This window comes from Macaca mulatta, chromosome 20, assembly GCF_049350105.2.
Source record: "Macaca mulatta isolate MMU2019108-1 chromosome 20, T2T-MMU8v2.0, whole genome shotgun sequence".
Taxonomy (NCBI): domain Eukaryota; kingdom Metazoa; phylum Chordata; class Mammalia; order Primates; family Cercopithecidae; genus Macaca; species Macaca mulatta.
Window position 1 is genome coordinate 2802359 of NC_133425.1, and position 20253 is coordinate 2822611.

A 20253-nucleotide genomic window follows, 5' to 3' on the forward strand; every position below is an offset into this window, starting at 1 on the left:
TCCCAGCAGGCCATTCACCCTTTCCCATCATGCCATTGGCCCTTTCCCCGCAGGCCACTGGTGCCCGCACAGCCCCACGTCTGGAGGTCTTTTCTTGGCAAACACAGGTCTTGAATAACACAGGTCTGATTTTCAAGGGTCCACTTACATGCACTTTTTTTTTTTCTTCAATAAAGATATTTAAAGGCCAGGCGTGGTGGCTCACGCCTGTAATCCCAGCACTTTGGGAGGCCGAGGTGGGTGGATCACCTGAGGTCAGGAGTTTGAGACCAGTCTGACCAATATGGTGAAACCTCATCTCGACTAAAAATACAAAAATTAGCGAGGTGTGGTGGCGCATGACTGTAATCTCAGCTACTCGGGAGGCTGAGACAGGAGAACTGCTTGAACCTAAGCGGTAGAGGTTGCAGTGAGCCGAGATCATGCCACTGCACTCCAGTCCAGGTAACACATCGAGACTCTGTCTTAAAATAAATAATTTTAAAAAAAGGGCCGGGCACTGTGGCTCACGCCTGTAATCCCAGCACTTTGGGAGGCCAAGGCGGGTGGATCATGGGGTCAGGAGATCGAGACCATCCTGGCTAACACGGTGAAACCCCATCTCTACTAAAAAAATACAAAAAATTAGCAGGTGTGGTGGCGGGCACCTATAGTCCCAGCTACTCAGGAGGCTGAGGCTGGAGAATGGCGTGAAGCCGGGAGGCGGAGCTTGCAGTGAGCCGAGATCGCGCCACTGGACTCCAGCCTGGGCAACAGAGTGAGACTCCATCTCAAACAATAACAAAAAGATATTTAACATTTTTTTGGAGATTTGTAACAATTTGAGAAAACTCAGACAAACCATGTAGCCTAGAAAGAAAAAAAATTAACAGATATGTCATGAATGCATAAAATATAGGTAGATACTCGTCTTTTATCAGTCACGTCCATGAAGCATACACAAATCTGCACACACTTCCAGAGGTGGCACCCTGTGCAGCTGTGCGAAGTGTAAACCAACAGAAAGATGCGGTATGCAACCACAGCAATCACAACCACACGCAGGGAACTGTGGCCCACATTGTGCTACTCTAGTCATTTCACAGCTGCCTCCTCTTCCCACTGTGCTGAATTTCACTCAAGTGTTGCGAGGATCCCCTTAAAATGTTGTGCAGTGCTAATCACCTCTGAGTGGGCAGCTCCTCTCTCCAGTAAAATGCACATCACAGTAAAAAGTGACCTCTCACAGTTCTAGAGGATTTTTCATGTGTTTCATGCAATACTGTAAACACCGATTAACCCCAGGGAGACCCATGTGAAATGCCACTAGTGATGCTGGAAGTGCTCCCAAGAAGCAAGGGAAAGCCGTGACATTACAAGAGAATGTAGAATTGCTTGATACGGACAATAGATTCAGGTCTGCAGATGTGGACGCCACCTGTGGATGCCACCATTTCAGAAAGATGATTCATCCTATAGACTTAGGGTATCGATAAACACAGAATAGTACTGTGAATGTATTTCTCTTCCTCATGATTTCTTAGTAACATTTTCTTTCCTCCAGCTTACTTTACTGTAGAATACAGTATGTAATACATAGAACATATGAAATAGGTGTTAGTCGACTGTTCATGTTATTGGTAAGGCTTCCAGTCAATGGCAGGCTGCGAGTACTGAAGTTCTGGGGGAGTCAACAGTTACATGTGGATTTTCAGCTGCTCTGGTGGTTGCCACCCCCACGCCTGCATTGCTCAAGGGTCGTCTTTGCAGCTGCCCCTCATCTGTCCTTAAGAACACAGCCTTGCCAGGCGTGGTGGCTCAGGCCTGTAATCCCAGCACTTTGGGAGGCTGAGGGGGGTGGATCACCTGAGGTCAGGAGTTCAAGACTAGGCTGATCAACATGGTGAAACCCCATCTCTATCAAAAATACAAAAAACTAGCTGGGCATGGTGGTGGGCACCTGTAATCCCAGCTACTAGGGAGGTTGAGGCAGGAGAATTGCATGAGTCCCAGAGGCAGAGGTTGCAGTGAGCTGAGATCGTGCCATTGCACTCCAGCCTGGGCAAAAAGAGCAAAACTCCAACTTTAAAAAAAAAAGGCCTTGCTCTACCTCCCTTTACATCCACAACAGATGCGCACATGCAACGGGAGGAGTCAGAGGGGCATAGGTAAAAAGATGGAGGGGTGGGCAGGGATGGCAGTGACAAAGGTGTGCTTGCTCTGGGCTTGGGATGCCCAGAAGGCTCTCGACTACTCCCTTCCAGCTTTACTGCCTCCCCTCGGACCCAATAGGCTGCAGGAAAACATGTGGTGTCGGCATCTCCCTCTGTCCGTACTTCTCTCCCAGCTGGCACCGCAGCCATGTGGCTTCTCCCCACATCTTCCCTCCACCTGATTCAGACAGAAGTCCCCCACAGAGGGGCCCACCCGCTTCCATCTTCTCCTTGGCACTTATTGCTGACTTGTCTCCCGTCTGGATGCCAATGAGAATCAACAATCCATGATGGGAGCACACGAGCACCACGTGAAGTACAAGGACAGGAATGTGGCCGCCCCAGGCAATTAGACGCTGGGTCCCAAGAAGGAACCTGGAGATGGATAAAAATCACAAAGGTAGCTAAAATCAGGCTCGTGACAAAAGCTCTCAACCTGGCCACAGAACCTTGCTGTGCACAGTGGGCTGAATGGTGCCCTTCCCAAAGATATGTCCACTCAGACCTGTAGCCCCAGATGCTTGCAGGGCTGAGTCAGGAGGATCACTTGAGCCAGGAGTTCGAGTCCGGCCTGGGCAGCACAGTGAGATCCTGTCCCTTAAAAAAAAAAAAAAAAGATATGGCCGGGTGCGGTGGCTCACGCCTGTAATCCCAGCACTTTGTGAGGCAAAGACGGGCAGATCATGAGGTCAGGAGTTCAAGACCAGCCTGGCCAATATGGTGAAACCCCGTCTCTACTAAAAAGAAATACAAAAATTAGCTGGGCGTTAGCTGGGTGCCTGTAATACCAGCTACTTGGGAGGCTGAGGCAAAAGAATCGCTTGAACCCTGGAGGCGGAGGTTGCAGTGAGCCGAGATCACGCCACTGCACTCCAGCCTGGGTGATAGAGCAAGATTTTGTCTCAAAAAAAAAAAAAAAAAAGATATGTCTATTTGGAATGTGTGAATATGAACTTATTTGGAAAATGGGTATTTGCAGTTAAGGATCTTGAGATGAGATCATTCTGGTTCAGGATGAGAGCTAAATCCAGTGATAAGTACATAAGATAAAACATAAGACACAGAAGAGAAGACACAGACGCGGGGAAGGCAGCCACATGAGGACAGCGCAGAGGCTGGAGCAAGGCATTCACAGAGGATCCTTCAACAATGCAGGGCTGTGAGGGGCCAACCACCTTGCCGTCGAAAATCCTCATGACACTTTTTTTTTTTTTGAGACAAGGTCTTGCTCCATTGCCCAGGCTGGAGTACAGTGGTGCAATCATAGCTCACCGAAGCCTGGACTGCCCAGGCTCAAGCCACCCTCCTGCCTCAGTCTCCTGAGTAGCTGGCACTACAGGCGTGCACCACCACACCTGGCCAATTTTTTTTGTTGTTCTTTAAGAGATGGGTTTCAATATGTGGCCCAGGCTGGTCTCAAACCCCTGGGTTCAAGTGGTCCTCCCACCTTGGCCTCCCCAAAGTGCTCAGATTACAGATGTGAGTCACTGCACTCGGCCTTTATATAACTTTTACTTCCCCAAAACATAAGGACTAACAGCCTGCTGTTGACAAGACTTCGCAACAATGTAAGCAGTTGATTGACACATATGTATATGTTCTATGTATTATATACTGTTTCTCACAATAAAGTCACCTAGAGAAAGGAAAATGTTATTAAGAAAATAGTAAGGAAGGGAAAATATGTTTACTATTTATGAGTGGAAGTGGGTCATTATCGAGCTCTTCATCCTCATCATCTTCACACTGAACAGGCAGAGGAGTTGTTGATCTTGGTGTCTCGGGGTGGCAGAGTCAGAAGAAATCTGCATCTAAGTGGCCCCTGCAGTTCAGACCTTGTGGTTCAAGGTCAAGTGCACAAGCCAAGGAACAGCGAAGCCCGCCAGCGCCACCTCATGCTGGAAGAGGCAGGGCAGGTTCTCCCTCAGAGCCTCCGGAAGGCATCAGACTGGACAGCACCTGGATGGCAGACTTCTGGCTTCCAGAACTGTGACAGAATAAATGTCTGTGCCAGAAGCCCCTCGGTTTGTGGTAATTTGTTCAGGCAGCCACAGGAAATCAACACACCGTGTCTGCTCCCAGGTTCTAGCCAGTGTGTGTGGGATGCAGACAGGGCAGTGGGTGCCTGACTCTACTCAGAAGGGAACCTCTTGGCCAGGTGCGGTGGCTCACGCCTGTAATCCCAGCACTTTGGGAGGCTGAGGCGGGTGGATCACAAGGTCAGGAGTTCGAGATCAGCCTGGCCAACATGGTGAAACCCCATTTCTACTAAAAATACAAAATTAGCCGGGTGTGGTGGCGCACACCTGTAGTTCCAGCTACTCAGGAGTCTGAGGCAGGAGAATCGCTTGTACCTGAGAGGCGGAGGTTACAGTGAGCCAAGATCAAGTCACTGCACTCCAGCCTGGGAGTCAGAGTGAGGCTCCATCTCAAAAAAAAAAAAAAAAAAAGGGAACCTCTTAGAGGTCGCCCTGGCCCTCCCACAAGACACATGCAGGGGACAGCCTGGTTAAGGACATTATGTCCTTAACTGAACTGGAGCCACCCAGCCAGCTGCTGGGGTGTACATTAAGCCCTGCAAGGATTTATTTTCTTTTCATAGCCCCATGTACTCGAAGTCCTTCAAAGTCATCCTTTTCACAGGCAAAAGGCCCTTGCCCTGTCTCCCGATTCCTGAAGTGACAGCCATACATTGAACAGCTGTCCCAGGATTCATTTTCACCATCAAGCACCTGACACGGGAAATCCAATCTAGCAAGGTGATATGGTTTGGCTCCGTGTCCCCATGCAAATCTCACAATGAATTTTATCTCCTGTGTTGGAGGTGGGGCCTGGGGGGAGGTGACCTGGATCAGGGGGGTGGTTTCTCACTATCCCTAGTGCTGTTTTGTGATAGAGATCTGACGAGATCTGGCTGTTCAGTGTGTGGCCCCTCCCGCTTCGCCCTCTCGTCCTCCTGCTCCGGTTGTGCAGGAGGCACTGCTTCCCCTTGGCCTCCCACCACGACTGTAAGTTTCCCGAGCCCCTGGGCCTGCTTCCTGTAGAGCCTGTAGGAATGGGAGTCAACAAAGCCTCTGTTCTGTATAAATTACCCATCTCAGGTAGTTCTTTACACAGTGTGAGAACGGACTAATAAACTAGGTGAAATCAATAAACAGGCTTCGGCTCAATTGAGAGGAAGGATTTCAAACTCTGCTCTGGTTTTCTTGCCGTGGAGCAGCAACTTACCTGCCAGGTTCGCACTTGAACTCGGTTTGACTCCACCGTATAAACGCTTTCTTCATGCATTGCTAACACGGGCGTCTCACATAAGAAGGTCCCTAAAATGAAAGACGAACATCAGGAAGGAGGCCGCTCATCCGCCAGACTTGCCCGGAGTTTCAGAAGCATTCCCACACATGATCCCCAATTAATCTCGGTCTCACCACAGCTTCATAGGGGTGTGCTATCTGCACCTCACAGATGAAGAAAATGAGGCTCTGGGGCACAGGGAACTGTCCACGGCCACGGCCGCGGCCACAGCTAGCAGTGGCAGCATGTGCAGGCCCTGGGCTGACGTGGAGACTCCATGCCGGGCTCTGGGCTCCCTGCCCTGCATCCCTCCCATCTGGCAGCTCGCACTCCCAGCAGCACAGCATCTACGACAACACACCCATTTAAGCAAGTGTTTGCTCATTTTAGGTGGAACTTTGGTGGCCACAAGCCCTGGTTCCTGGACCTAACTATTAGGGTTGCTGCAAAAGTGGTTTTTGCCATTAACCACAATTACTTTTGCACCAACATAATAGATAAGAATCTAGAGGCCGGGCGCTGTGGCTCACACCTATAATCCCAGCACTTTGGGAGGCTGAAGCAGGTGGATCACTTGAGGTCGGGACTTTGAGACCAGCCTGGCCAACCTCATGAAATGCTATCTCTACTAAAAATACAAAAATTGGCCAGGTGTTGTGGTGCATGCCTGCAATCCCACCTACTTGGGAGGCTGAGGCATGAGAATTGCTTGAGTCCAGAAGGCAGAGGCTGCAGTGAGCCACCATCACACCACTGCACTCCAGCCTGGGTGACAGGGCAAGACTCTTGTCTCAAAAAAAATCTAGTTAGGGAGATGATAATATACACAAAACAGAAAATATCCCAGCACCTGCTGTGTTGGTCCTACTGGGGGAAATAAGAAGCTCACCCTTGCTCCTAGGGAGTCTACAGAGGAGAGGAGATGTGAAGTGTCAGTACAATTCGGGATAGAGTGTGAAAAATGTTATGAGAGAACTTTAGGCAACAAAGTGTTACGGAGAAAAGATCTAAGGGAGAGGCGGAAACTAGTGAAGGACGTGCCTGGAGAGGCGGGGATGTTCAAACAAACGAGGGGGCAACCACCCTGGGAATGGCATGACACGAGGCCTCCTGTGTGGGCAGGCGGCTGAGGGGCAGGGTTGGTGAAGGTGATAACTGTGGAAGGCGAGGAGCTGAGGAGCACATCCTGATGGCTGGGCCACTGCAGTGGGCTGGGAAACGTTCCCTGAAGACGTCAGGTCCTGCTCCCTGGCACCTGTGAATATTACTTTATATGGCAGAAGATGGAAAGGTCTTGGGATGGGGAGATTATACTGGGTTATCCAGGTGGGCCCTAAATAGAGTCACCAGTGTCCCTGTAAGAGGGCGGGAGGCAGATTTCAGACCAGAGGCAATGTGACCACACAGACAGAGACGGGAGGTTTGTGACCACAAGCCGAAGACTGCTGGCAGCCACCGAAGCTAAAACAGGTTCTCCCCTGGGACTGCAGAGGAAGCGTGGCTCTGCTGCCTGGGACTGCAGAGGAAGCGTGGCTCTGCTGACGCGGTCACTTCTGCCCAGTGAAACTGATTTGGGACCTCTGGCCTCCAGAACCACGGGAGAATACATTTCTCACATCTCCGTTTTCTGAAGCCACCAAGTTTGTGGTCCTTTGCTACAGCCATCCCAGGAAACTCCCATAGACATGCTTAAGAGAGCAGGAAGAAAACAATGGCCAAGGCTGGACACAGTGGCTCACGCCTGTAATCCCAGTACTTTGGAAGGCTGAGGTGGGCAAATCACCTGAGGTCAGGAGTTCAAGACCAGCCTGGCCAACATGGTGGAACCCTGTCTCTACTGAAATATAAAAATTAGCCTGGTGTGGTGGCGCACGCCTGTAATCCCGGCTACTGGGGAGGCTGAGGCAGGAGAATTGCGTGAGTCTGGGAGGCAGAGGTTGCAGTAAGATGAGATCACGCCACGGCACTCCAGCCTGGGCAATGACGGCCAAACTAACTGCAGAGACCTGGAGAGACCTTGGGGACCTGGAAGGGTGTTTGAGATTAATGGAGCATCTCTGAAGAGCCACCTTGAAGTTTCAGGCAGAGGCTGGCCTTGGGTCAAGACACCACAGGTCTCACGGCTGTGCATGGTCTGGAAACACTTCAGAAGATGGGAGGCAGCCACCCCCTCCCTGGAAGGAACCCACAAAAGCATTGTGGCTGTTTACGCCCGCACAGCAGGCCCCAGGATGCACGGACAACACGGGGCCAGAGCTGCAGCCCTGGCTCTGGAAATGCGGGCACAGGCACGAAGGTCTCCCCAGCCCCTATGCCAGTCCTCAACTGCACCACAGTGGCCCTCTCAGTAGGCAGGGAGAAAATAAAGCCAGGTAGTGGGAGTGCCTCTGTTGGGGTGAAAAGAACCCACCTGCACTCCGCATCACAGCTCCAGAAAGTTCGAAGATCGCCACCTGCCTTCCGTTCCAGACCGCGACAGCATCCTGAAAAGAATGGTGGACATTCAAGGCAAAGGGCAGGAAAAGTGAGGTGCAGACTGCACACCCCACGGTGCACTTCCAAAGCCTCCTTCTCCTCCTCTAAACATTTCCGAACGCTGCTGCTCCATCACCCTAAGACTATGAGATCACTGGGTCCTCTGTGAACATGGGTTAAGGCTGTTTTCTGCGTTATATAAAATATCCCTGGGTTTTATTATGATTATTTTCTTTTTTTTTTTTTTTACTTAAGGTATGGGGAATGGCAAAGAAAGCATCCCTCTCTTTCCTTTATTTACTTTTTAAATTTATTTATTTATTTATTTATTTATTTTTTGAGACAGAGTCTCGTTCTGTTGCCCAGGCTGGAGTGCAGTGGCCGGATCTCAGCTCACTGCAAGCTCCGCCTCCCGGGTTCACGCCATTCTCCTGCCTCAGCCTCCCGAGTAGGTGGGACTACAGGTGCCCGCCACCTCGCCCAGCTAGTTTTTTTGTATTTTTTTTTTTTTTTTTTTTTTTTTTTTGAGACAGAGTCTCGCTTAGTCGCCCAGGCTGGAGTGCAGTGGCGCGATCTCGGCTCACTGCAAGCTCCGCCTCCCAGGTTCACGCCATTCTCCTGCCTCAGCCTCCCGAGTAGCTGGGACTACAGGCGCCCGCCGCCTCGCCCGGCTAATTTTTTGCATTTTTAGTAGAGACGGGGTTTCACAGTGTTAGCCAGGATGGTCTCGATCTCCTGACCTTGTGATCCGCCCGCCTCGGCCTCCCAAAGTGCTGGGATTACAGGCGTGAGCCACCGCGCCCGGCCTGTATTTTTTTTTTTTAGTAGAAACAGGGTTTCACCGTGTTAGCCAGGATGGTCTCGATCTCCTGACCTCGTGATCCGCCCGTCTCGGCCTCCCAAAGTGCCGGGATTACAGGCTTGAGCCACCGCGCCCGGCCAAATTTATTTTTTAACTTAATTTTTTTAAAAATTTAATTAATTAATTAATTAATTTATTTATTTATTTATTTTGAGACGGAGTCTCGCTGTGTCGCCCAGGCTGGAGTGCAGTGGCCGGATCTCAGCTCACTGCAAGCTCCGCCTCCCGGGTTCACGCCATTCTCCTGCCTCAGCCTCCCGAGTAGCTGGGACTACAGGCGCCCGCCACCTCGCCCGGCTAGTTTTTTTTTTGTATTTTTAGTAGAGACGGGGTTTCACCATGTTAGCCAGGATGGTCTCGATCTCCTAACCTCGTGATCCACCTGCCTTGGCCTCCCAAAGTGCTGGGATTACAGGCTTGAGCCACCGCGCCTGGCCTATTTTTTTTTTTTAATTTATAAGGGTAGATGGCAGGTGTATATATTTGTATTATTATTTTCCTTTTTTTGAGACAGGGTCTCACTCTGTCGCCCAGGCTGGAGTGCAGTGGCACGATCTCGGCTCACAGCAAGTTCCACCTCCTAGCTTCAAGCAATGCTCCTGCCTCAGCCTCCTGAGTAGCTGGGACCACAGGTGCCCACCACCACGCCCAGCTAATTTTTGTAGTTTTATTAGAGACGGAGGAGTTTCAGCATATTGGCCAGGCTGGTCTCGAACTCCTGACCTCAAGTGATCTGCCTACCTCAGCCTCCCAAAGTGCTGGGATTACAGGCATGAGCCACCACGCCCAGCCTATATTTTCATTATGATTTTCTTCATGAATATAATGTACATAGATATCCAGGAAATAAGAGAATCTAGGATGGAACTGAGAGTGGCCTAACCTACCATCTGGGACCCTTGCTGCCCTGAACTACCTGGCAATGGGGCAGTTCTTTTCTCTGTGTTGAAGACCCCTCCTCCGACCCGCGGGTCCCCTCGGCAGTCACCTTAGTGGCAAACACCCCACTGATGTGCATATCGGTGCGCAGGCTGTGCGCTACCCCCGTGGACAGGAAGCACACATTCAGCAGGCTCGGGGAGACCTGCACGGCGGCCACTTGCTGGTGGAAGTGTGACGACATGGCCTGCTCGCTGAGGATGGCCACGGAGATGACGTTGTTCACTGCCAGCAGGTTCTTCCTGGAACCCCACTTCATTTCCAGGTTGCAAGAGAAAGAACCAGATGTGCGAAAAGAGCAGGAGAAAGATGCAGTCAGGAGAACGCTTATACACATGAGAACTCAGAAACCATTTCTAAGCACCATTGTTCTGGACTTAAAAAATGATCTCAAAAAATGTTTTATAAAGGTAAAGTGTGTGCTGTGTAGAAAGACTTTAAGATACTGATGCTCGGGCCGGGAATGGTGGCTCAAGCCTGTAATCCCAGCACTTTGGGAGGCCAAGGCAGGCGGATCACGAGGTCAGGAGATCGAGATCATCCTGGCTAACATGGTAAAACCCCGTCTCTACTAAAAATACAAAAAGTTAGCCGAGGGTGGTGGCGGGCACCTGTAGTCTCAGCTACTTAGGAGGCTGAGGTGGAAGAATGGCGTGAACCTGGGAGGCAGAGCTTGCAGTGAGCCGAGACTGCGCGACTGCAGTCCAGCCTGGGCAACACAGCGAGACTCCGTCTCAAAAATAAATAAATAAATAAATAAATAAATAAATAAATAAAAGATACTGATGCTCAAGAGTTGTGATTGGACAGGCAGCACTTGTATGTCTGTTCTGATGGGAAAAGCGTCTTCTAGAGTTCTTCTGAGTGTGACTCACTCTTCTGAGTGTGACATAGGGATGTTTATATTTTTTATAAACAAACAGGAAGTTTATACAATGGATTAAATTATCTAGCTTTCCTCTGCTGATGCGAAATGTTGGTTTCATAATTTTATATTAAACTTCTAAATATATCTAAAAAAAATAAAGAGCCATGCAAAATAGGAAAGTATAAATTCCATATAGGAAAAAACCCAGACATCAGAAACTGCTATGAAAGGGCCCAGATGTTGGACTTAGCAAAGACTTCAAAGTAGCCACCAGAAACCCGCTGAAGGAACTGAAGGAAACCATGCCTAGTGAAGTGAAGGAAGGTATAATGACAGTGTCTCATCAGGTAGAGAATGGGAACAGAGAGAAATCATAAGAAAGAACCAAATGCTGAAGAGAAACTAAAACATCCTCACACAAAAACTTGTACACAAGTGTTCATAACAGCATTATTCAAATATCCATCAACTGATGAATGGAGAAAGAAAACGTGGTCTGTCCACAGCAGAGAATGTAATTCAGCCATGAAAAGGAGCAAAGTATTGACACAGGCTACAATCTGGAGGGGCTACCACGCCCGGATAATGTTTTGTTTTTTTTTTTTTTTTTTTTTTGAGTCGGAGTCTCGCTCTGTCGCCCAGGCTGGAGTGCAGTGGCTGGATCTCAGCTCACTGCAAGCTCCGCCTCCTGGGTCTACGCCATTCTCCTGCCTCAGCCTCCCGAGTAGCTGGGACTACAGGCGCCCGCCACCTCGCCCGGCTAGTTTTTTGTATTTTTTTTGGTAGAGACGGGGTTTCACCGTGTTAGCCAGGCTGGTCTCGATCTCCTGACCTCGTGATCCGCCCGTCTCGGCCTCCCAAAGTGCTGGGATTACAGGCTTGAGCCACCGCGCCCGGCCAATGTTTTGTATTTTTTAGTGGAGACAGGGTTTCACCGTGTTAGCCAGGGTGGTCTCGATCTCCTGACCTCATCATCCACCCACCTCGGCCTCCCAAAGTGCTGGGATTACAGGTGTGAGCCACCGCGCCTGGCCACGGCCTCCACTTTCATGCAGCAGAAAATGAGTGCACCAAACACCCTTGTAGGCTGTACCTGGATTTGCGTGATGTTTCCTTGGAGCTCGGTAGGGGTCTGAAGGGCCCACCTGTCCTTGCCCTCTGCCCCGGGGCTGCCCAGGAAGCCTGGTACTTTTCTCCACATGGCTACTCGCCCTCTGTCGGTACCAGCGGCCAGAAGACCTACAGGTAGAAACAAACTGCATGTGAACAGAGTTAAAAAAGGGAACTAAAACAGCAACAAGCTCTGTTCTCTGACCCCCTTCTTCAAAGCATCAGTCCTTGCCCAGCCCAGTGCCTCTTCACCTCATCCCTGGCTGCGTCCTTCTGTTTAGGTCCTTGCCACCCTGACCTCACAGTGCTGGTGCGGGGGTGGTGGGGAACGCTGCCCTTCCAGCTTTCCTAGAGGCCAGTCGGTCTGGCTTGGGTCTGCCCTGTGCTCAGCACTCAGCAGGCACTAGAGACACAGCTCTGGCTCACCTCCTAGTCTCCTGTGCTCTGGATGTGCATATGCACACATACACACATGTGCATGCACACACACACTTGCACACACACTTCCTGCACTATCTTTCCTGTGACATTTCAGGAGAGAACAGAGATAAGTGAGCATGGAATTGGTGTACCATGCTTTTTAGACGGGGTCACGCTCTGTCACCCAGACTGGAGTGCACTGGCACTATCTTAGCTCTCTGCAGCCTCAACCTCCCAGGTTCAAGCAATCCTCCCACCTCAGCCTCCTGAGTAGATGGGACCACCACTGTACACCACCACAGCTGGCTAATTTTTGTATTGTTTGTGGAGACAGGGGTCTCACTATGTAGCTCAGGCTGGTCTCGAATTCCTGGGCTCAAGTGATCCTCCCTCCTCAGCTACCCAAAGTGCTGGGATGCAGGTTGTCACGCTTCTGATCAAACCCCTTGGCCTTCGTGTGGGACCACAAAGCTCTGCTGTTGCTTGCTTGCCCGACTATTTGATGGCTGTGAGTTATCGAGTTACAATTGTTTAAGTAGCCTCCACATTTCACTAGAATTATTTTGCAGCCCAAGCACAATGCTTGTGGTTGGTTCTGTTTCTCTCGTGCCAAGCCAGGAAGCCTCACCTTTGACTTGACAGTAACAAACACAGTTTATATTCTCTCCTTTCTCAAAGCCAAACTTCTCGTCTGGACTCAGTATATAATTCTCTCCTCGTTCTATATCCCAGAATCTACAACAGAAGAGAGTAAGCCCCATGGAGGGCCTGTGTTAGTGGTGTTTCCCTCTGAAGGGTTTTTGAACCTGTGGAGCAAAATTAAAAGTCAGGAAAAAGACAGAGTTCATCAGACTCCTGATAGGAAAACGAACACTATTATTACACTTAGGACATTTTATGTCCTGTTTATAATCAAAGAAAGCAGTTGCCGATAGAAGATGGTTTGTACATGGCAGGAGGTCACCACGAGACACAGGAACTGCAACCCCACGCAGAGCACGAGACGGCCCCGGAGAGCACACGGAGCTAACACAGCAGGCAGCAGAGAGACCAGAACGACCGATTCTAGTTATGCCACACTCCGAAAAACCAGGCAAAGAGATTCCACGGGCAGACACCAGGGCAGGGTCACCTGGAGGCAAGGGGAGCCCCAAGGGAGCGCAGTGGAGTGGGCAGGGACTCCTGCGGTCCCTCAATGCTTAGCTCCTCAGTCTGGGAGCTGGTGAATGGGTATGTCCAGTGTGTGAGCAGTCAGCATCATATGTGCAATTTTTTCTTTTTTTTTTTTTGAGACGGAGTCTCATTCTGTCTCCCGGGCTGGAGTGCAGTGGTGCGATCTCGGCTCACTGCAAGCTCCGCTTCCCGGGTTTACACCATTCTCCTGCCTCAGCCTCCCGAGTAGCTGGAACTACAGGCACCCGCCACCATGCCTGGCTAATTTTTCGTATTTTTTAGTAGAGACGGGGTTTCACCGTGTTAGCCAGGACGGTCTTGAGCTCCTGACCTTGTGATCTGCCCACCTCGGCCTCCCAAAGTGCTGGGATTACAGGCGTGAGCCATCACGCCCGGCCCCATATGTGCATTTTACAGTATATATGCTACATTCCAACACAAAGCCGACTTAGAAGAGCCTGTTCCTCAGAGAACTCTCAAAAAGGGCCACTGGAAAGGCAGACTCTCACCTGAGGGCAGTCTCCCCGACGGCCATCACGAGAAGGCTGCCTTCAATCAAAGCGATGTCTGCGCGGCGGCCGGTTTTCCCACTCAGCTTGACCTGTGTAAGGAAAGGCACTGTGCTTGCCGAGACGGCCTGTCCCGGCTTCAGGATCCTGAAGTCTCTGGTCCACAGTGACTCCATGGAGACTCACCAAGCGGGGCAAATGTGGGGACAAACGATGGAGACTCTGCAAGGTGGCTTTGGGTTTTGAGATGTATGGACTGAAGCAAACCACTACTCTCACACATTAAATAACGGCTACTGAGTGCATAGCGTGGGCAGGTGGCCATCGGTGGACACGCTCTGGAATGATCATGAGGTTGAGCTGGTGCTCCCTGTTCATCCAACCACACACTCTGGGCAGGCCTATCATCCCTGTTGTGCAGAGAACAAACCTGGCCAGGGCCCACCAGCCAGTGAGGAGCTGAGCAGGGTATTTAAAGCCAGGCCTATGGACTGAACTGCATGCCTCAAGCTCGTATGTGGGAGCCCAACCCCCAGTGCAACTGTATTTGCCTTCAGGAGGTACCTAAGGTTAATGAGACCATGAGGTGGGTGAGCCCTGGCCTGACAGGGCTGTGGCCGTGGAAGGAGACACCAGAGCTGGTGTTCACTCTCCCTGCCAGCCCTGTGAGGACACTGGGAAGAGGCCTCTGCAGGCTGCTTGGCATGGGACATCACAGCCTCCGGAACTGTGACAAATGTCTGTTGTCACGTCACGCAGTCTGTGGTAGGTTGTTACGGTGGCCCAAGCTGGCCCCTGTGACAAGGTCCCCGTGACCAGTGCCTGTGTCCTCATCTGCCCTTACAGGGTGTGTAAAGGACCGAATGAATGCTGACTGAGGAAAAGTCAGCTCTGTCATCTGCAAGAGCATCTTTAGGGAAAGTTCAGCGGCCTCCAAGGAGCAAGGATTCCTGTGGAATAAATCAGCGGGAAGATGGGGATATGGTCGCCTGCCTGCTGAGTTCTGCAGGTGGAACGAGAGGCTGTGTGACTCTCTTACTTGCGCCCCAGGTCATGAGGGGTGCAGCTTGCGGGTGGGCCCAGGCTGTCTCCCATCAGGCCCCACATCCACCTAGAGAAGCAGGAAAATCTCCATCTCTTTTGTTTCCTTCACCTATCAACTGAATGTGGTATGATAAATAATGACATCGCTAGCTACGTTAGCCGCCCTAACACAGATGATAGGCTTTTATTCAGTCTTGCTATCCAAAAGAGAAAGGACCGTCAACGAGGCCTGAGAGAAACTGGCCCAAGCTCCCCAGCGTGAGCCCCCAAGCCCACTCCCACTCACCTTCATCACTTCTTCTGCTTCGCCCTCAGGAGGCATTGTGTACAGGGACAGTCGGAGGTTCTCCGTGACTACCACCAGTGCCTCCCTCTTCTCCATGTAGAACAGCATCTGAATCGCACTGTCTGCGGACACCACCTGAGTGGTCTTGCCCTTCTCATCCACATAGTGCACTGTCCCTGGGGGCAAACATGGGGTCACTACACGAGGAGGCCCTGGTTTATCCGCTTCCATGACCCTCACCGGCAGCCATTTCTATCAACTTAAGGACATTTTCAAAACAAAGCATCTTCAGTATAAGAACTTAAAAATGGGCCAGGCACAGTGGCTCATGCCTGTAATCCCAGCACTTTGGGAGGCCGAGGCTGGTAGATCACCTGAGGTCAGGATTTCAAGACCAGCCTGGCCAACGTAGTGAAATCCTGTCTGTACTAAAAATACAAAAACTAGCTAGGCAGACGTAGTGGCGTGTGCCTGTAATCCCAGCTACACGGGAGACCTAGGCACGGGTATCACTTGAATCCTGGAGGTGGAGGTTGCAGTGAGCCGAGGTCACGCCACGGCACTCCAGGCTGGGTGACAGAGTGAGACTCTATCTCAAAAAAAAAAAAAAAAAAAAAAAGAACTTAAAAATGAAGCATGTGACCTGACCTTGCAGGTTGCAACCTCCACTTCATGGGTTCAGCTTGGCCTCAAGCTGTCTCTACTGATCCCTTCTCTGCCCCTGGCTTGGTGGGTTTCATGTCCACACTGCTGACCCTGCCGATCTGGCAGCCTCGGAGCTCTGTGTCCATCTCATACCCTCCACACGCTGAGGCCCTAAATGACAAGCTCTCTCTGTGGCCTCCGCTCCTTGACCCTTCTGCCCCGGGTGTCACTGCTGTGCCATCTGCCTCCTGCCAGGCTCTCTCTGGACCACCCTCTGTCAACCTCCACAAGCTGCTCCTGGTCTAAGCTACAGACTCGACTGTACCCAGCCTGGAATCCCCTCCTCCTGCCCTGCCTGAGCCTGCTCCAGCGCTGGCCAGACACTCTGTCTGAAGGCCCTGTGTGAGCCTGGGGACTCGGGCTCACTTTGGCTGCTCTGCAGGAGACTCCTCTGGGCGCCTTCTCACCTGTCCCTCCCTTCTCATCTTTTCCCCACGGACAACGAGTTCTTATTTTTATTATTAATTCTTTTCTCAAGAGACAGGTTCTCACTGTGTGAGCCAGGCTGGAGTAAAGTGACATGATCATAGCCCACTGCAGCCTCAACCTCCTGGACTCAAGTGATCCTCCCAACGAGGCCTCCCAAGTGACTGAGGCCACAGGCACGCACCACCACACCCAGCACAAGTTCTCATCCAACTGAAGAGTTCAAGTTTATCTAGAGGTGAATTGGGACACCAACTAGTATTTAATAAGTGCATAGTATGTGGCAGGCTCAGTTCTAAGCATCTTTATCTACCCAGGTGATAACTGGGTAGACACCAGTATTATCCCCATTTTCCACAAAAGGACATGAGGCACAGCGAAGAACTCACCCCCAAAGCCTTCAGCTCCTGGACAACGGGCAGCAATTCGCAGCCCACGTGCTGCCAGAGCCGGGCTCCTCCCTGGCACACACCCCCTCCTCCAGGTGACCAGCGCTTCTTCCTTGTGGGCCTCATCCCTACACCCCCTTCTCATTAGCCTTCCTGGGGGGGCCTATCCTGGCATGCCCTCTCCTTGCCATCTCATGGTGCTGTGCCCACTCGGATGTCCCCACTGGGATCTTCTCAATGTCCCCCCTCCATTAGCTCTACCCCTTCACCTTCTAAAATGAAAGATTTCCCTTATTTAAAAATTATAAAAACCACACAGCCCCATCTGTTCTCATCTGCTCTCTTCTTCCTGTCAAGATCTGGCTGCTTGCTGAAACCGACAGCAAAAGCCTCCTTTCTCCTGAGACCCGGCAACCTCTGTGTGGCTCTCATCTCCTCAGCCACGCCAGCAACAGACACACCTGGGCCAGCGTCACATGGCTGTAAGAGATGCACTTTTTCTTTTAACTTCATATTGCATTTATTCCAGCCTTGGCTAGGCAGCCTGTCCCCCTCGTACAGTGAGGAAGAGCAGGCTGAACACCAGACACACGGTGCCCAGCGCTGACCTCCCCATGAAGGCTGGCCAAGTGCTGTAGGCTGGAGTGAAACCCCTGTCCTGCTCACACCTCATTCCTACACCCTAGCCAAGTACCTGGCATACAATAGGCGCTTGATAATTACATAGACTGAACACCAGGGGTGCCACCAAAGAATCTTTCCAAAACTGTCCCTGGTGCCATGCAGTCAGCCTGTAACTGCTGATTAAAAGCCTCCTCATGAAAACCCTTCAAACACAAGCAAAGCTCAACTTATCGATAAGAACAAAGTGAGGGCAACATTTCAACACTGGATGGATGGCTGAGAGACCGGCTGTGACTCCGCCCAGCACACATCATCCTTCTGTGCAGCCTGCAGCTATGACCATGACTGTTCTATGCAGAAACACCGTCTGTGAGTTTAAAATCCCTATCAGATACCCCTAAAACACTAGGACCCCGGAGAGTCACAACCAAACTTCCTCACCATCCATCAGACTGACAAAGAATGACAGCCCCTCCTGAGACCCCATCTTCAGCAAACTTCCAGAGCTGCTCTTCTTCCAGTTAAACATGTCCAGGGCTTTCTCATCACCGCTCACAGCTGCCTTCGCCAACTGAACCAGGTCCCTGAAAGCAAACATGACACGAAGTCAAGATTCTTCCGCCCCTCCTACAGCGACTCAGGGCTGGGGTCCCTCCTGGGTCAGGAGCAGCCCGCTTCCCGCTTCCCCCGATGTATACACACGCACGGGTCACGGTGCAAGCCCCACACTTACTCGCCAGGAGGGGGGAGCCGGAAGATGCAGTGCGTGAGGGGTTTCCCATACTCGTGTTTCAGCAGGGGCGTCCCTTGCACTCGGCCCCTTTGGTCCAACCTCCACAAGAGCAAGACACCAAGCTGGAAAGACCCAACACCACGTGGTAGGACAGGTGTCCTGACAGAATGACTGGTGGGAGGCAAATGTTAAACTGTGCAACAGGATGCATATTTCTTTTTAAAAAAATTACAAAACTACTGTGTATATACCATAAAAATTTCAAACTATTCAAGTCTTTAAACAAAGAACTGGAAACTCCTATAGAATATCTCCACATCTTCATGCCTAGAGATAGCAACTGCTATATATTCAAGTTTTTAAAATAAACTTTTTTTTTTTTTTTTTTGAGACTGAGTCTCACTTTGTCACCCAGGCTGGAGTGCAGTGGTGCGGTCTTAGCTCATTGCAACCTCTGCCTCCTGGGTTCAAGCAATTCTCCTGCCTCAGCCTCCTGAGTAGCTGGGACTAAAGGTGCCCGCCACCACACCTGGCTAATTTTTGTATTTTTTTGTAGAGACAGGGTATCACCATGTTGGCCAGGCTGGGACACCATGTGACATCTGGCTGCCGTGTCTCCTCGGGCTCCTCTGGGCTATGACAGCGTCTCAGGCTCTTTGTCTTAAGGCACTGGACAGTTTGAGACCTGCTGGCCTGGTATATCATGGGATGCCCCTCCACTGGGATTGTTGATAGTTTTCCTCATAGTTGACTGGGGTGGAGGGTTTGGGGAGGAGGAGCACAAAGCTGAGGCGCCTTCTCTGCATGCTGCATCCCCATGACTTGTCACTGCCGGCATTGACCTTGACCACCTGGTGGAGGCTGTACTTGTGGGGTCTCTCAACTGTGAAGCAGCTCCTCCCTGGCTCCGGCTCCATCCTGTACTGTTCAGAAAGAAGTCACTCTCTGCAATGCACACTTGAGGGCTGGGAGTTACACTCCACCCTCGGGGTGTAGCATCCATGGAAACCACCTGGGCTTCTTCAGCACGAGAGATTTGCCTCTTCCCCACCATTAACTCATTCGTTCAATCCTGTGTTGCATCAGGGTGGACACATGGGTATTTACTTTCCACGCTGGGTTACCATCCAAGGCTGCCTCGTATATTCTGCTGCTCACAACGTGCCAGCTTTAAGCTCTCTAGTTGGCCTCCGCGTCACTTTGATGTGCCCCCATCACGTGAGTTTGGTGAGCACTTCCTTTCTGGTGCCCTAAGATTACCTAGGCTCATTTTTCAATTTTTTTTTTCTTTTTTGAGACAGGGTCTCACTCTGTCACCCTGGCTGAAATGGAGTGGTGCAGTCACTCCATCCTGAAGCCCCCCGCCTTCCAGGGCTCCAGTGAGCGCCTCCCACCTCAGCCTCCCAAGTAGCTGGGAATAGAGATGCTCACCACCACAGCCAGCTAATTTTTGTATTTTCTGAACAGATGGGGTCTTACTATGTTGCCCAGGCTGGTACCAAACTCCAGGGCTCAAGCAATTTTCCCACCTCTGCCTTCCAAAGTGCTAGGATTACAGGTGTGAGCCACAGCACCTGGCCTAGGCTCATTTTTCTGTTCCAGCCCTGGAATCAGCCATTTCTCCAAGGAGCCGTGGTTGTTTACTGGAGAATGTGGTCAGAAGCGAAGTCCTTGTGCTGTGTACACTGCACACTCAATTTAAAATCATTACAGTCGCAAATGCGCGGCACAGACAAGTGCGAGTGAAGATCCGGGAAGGGGAAGATGACTCCATGGGGACAGCTGGCGGGGCCTCCTAGGACTGGGGGATGCAGTTAGGTGGTGCCCAAGGGCACCATCTCAATCTGAGTCCATGTACATGGCTCTTCTGCTCTGATGCCAAGGACTCCCCAGGGGACGCTTCCTGGCCCAAAACTGGGGGACACTTTAGCCCACAATACGCTCTTCTTCCCACCACCCTTTCAGGCAGCACTGACTCCAATCTCCCCAAATGCTGGATAACATGGTTTTTATTGTACACAGGAAGAGGATTTTCACATAATGTCAGATTTAAAGGAAACTTACAGACTGGGCTCGGTGGCTCACGCCTGTCATCCCAATACTTTGGGAGGCCAAGGCCAGCAGATCATGAGGTCAGGATTTCAAGACCAGCCTGGCCAGCATGGTGAAACCTCATCCCTACTAAAAACACAAAATTAGCCGGGCAT

The 20253-nt window shown here is 51.0% G+C and overlaps 1 protein-coding gene across 3 annotated transcripts in view; it reads right to left on the reverse strand.

The window, feature by feature from the left end:
• Positions 1-20253, reverse strand: part of IFT140 (intraflagellar transport 140) — a 105496-nt gene that overhangs the window by 71900 nt on the left and 13343 nt on the right. For all 3 annotated transcript variants that reach the window (XR_013411325.1, XM_077985045.1, XM_015125280.3), the window contains exons 4-12: positions 18047-18168; positions 17755-17897; positions 15170-15345; positions 13840-13931; positions 12786-12892; positions 11721-11866; positions 9809-10012; positions 7894-7966; positions 5421-5512 (exon numbers count right to left, since the gene is read on the reverse strand). Coding sequence is in view for 2 of the 3 variants with exons in the window: in XM_077985045.1 (XP_077841171.1) it covers positions 5421-5512; positions 7894-7966; positions 9809-10012; positions 11721-11866; positions 12786-12892; positions 13840-13931; positions 15170-15345; positions 17755-17897; positions 18047-18168 (1155 nt within the window). In the remaining variant the exon portion in view is untranslated. The remainder of the gene's footprint in view (positions 1-5420; positions 5513-7893; positions 7967-9808; positions 10013-11720; positions 11867-12785; positions 12893-13839; positions 13932-15169; positions 15346-17754; positions 17898-18046; positions 18169-20253) is intronic.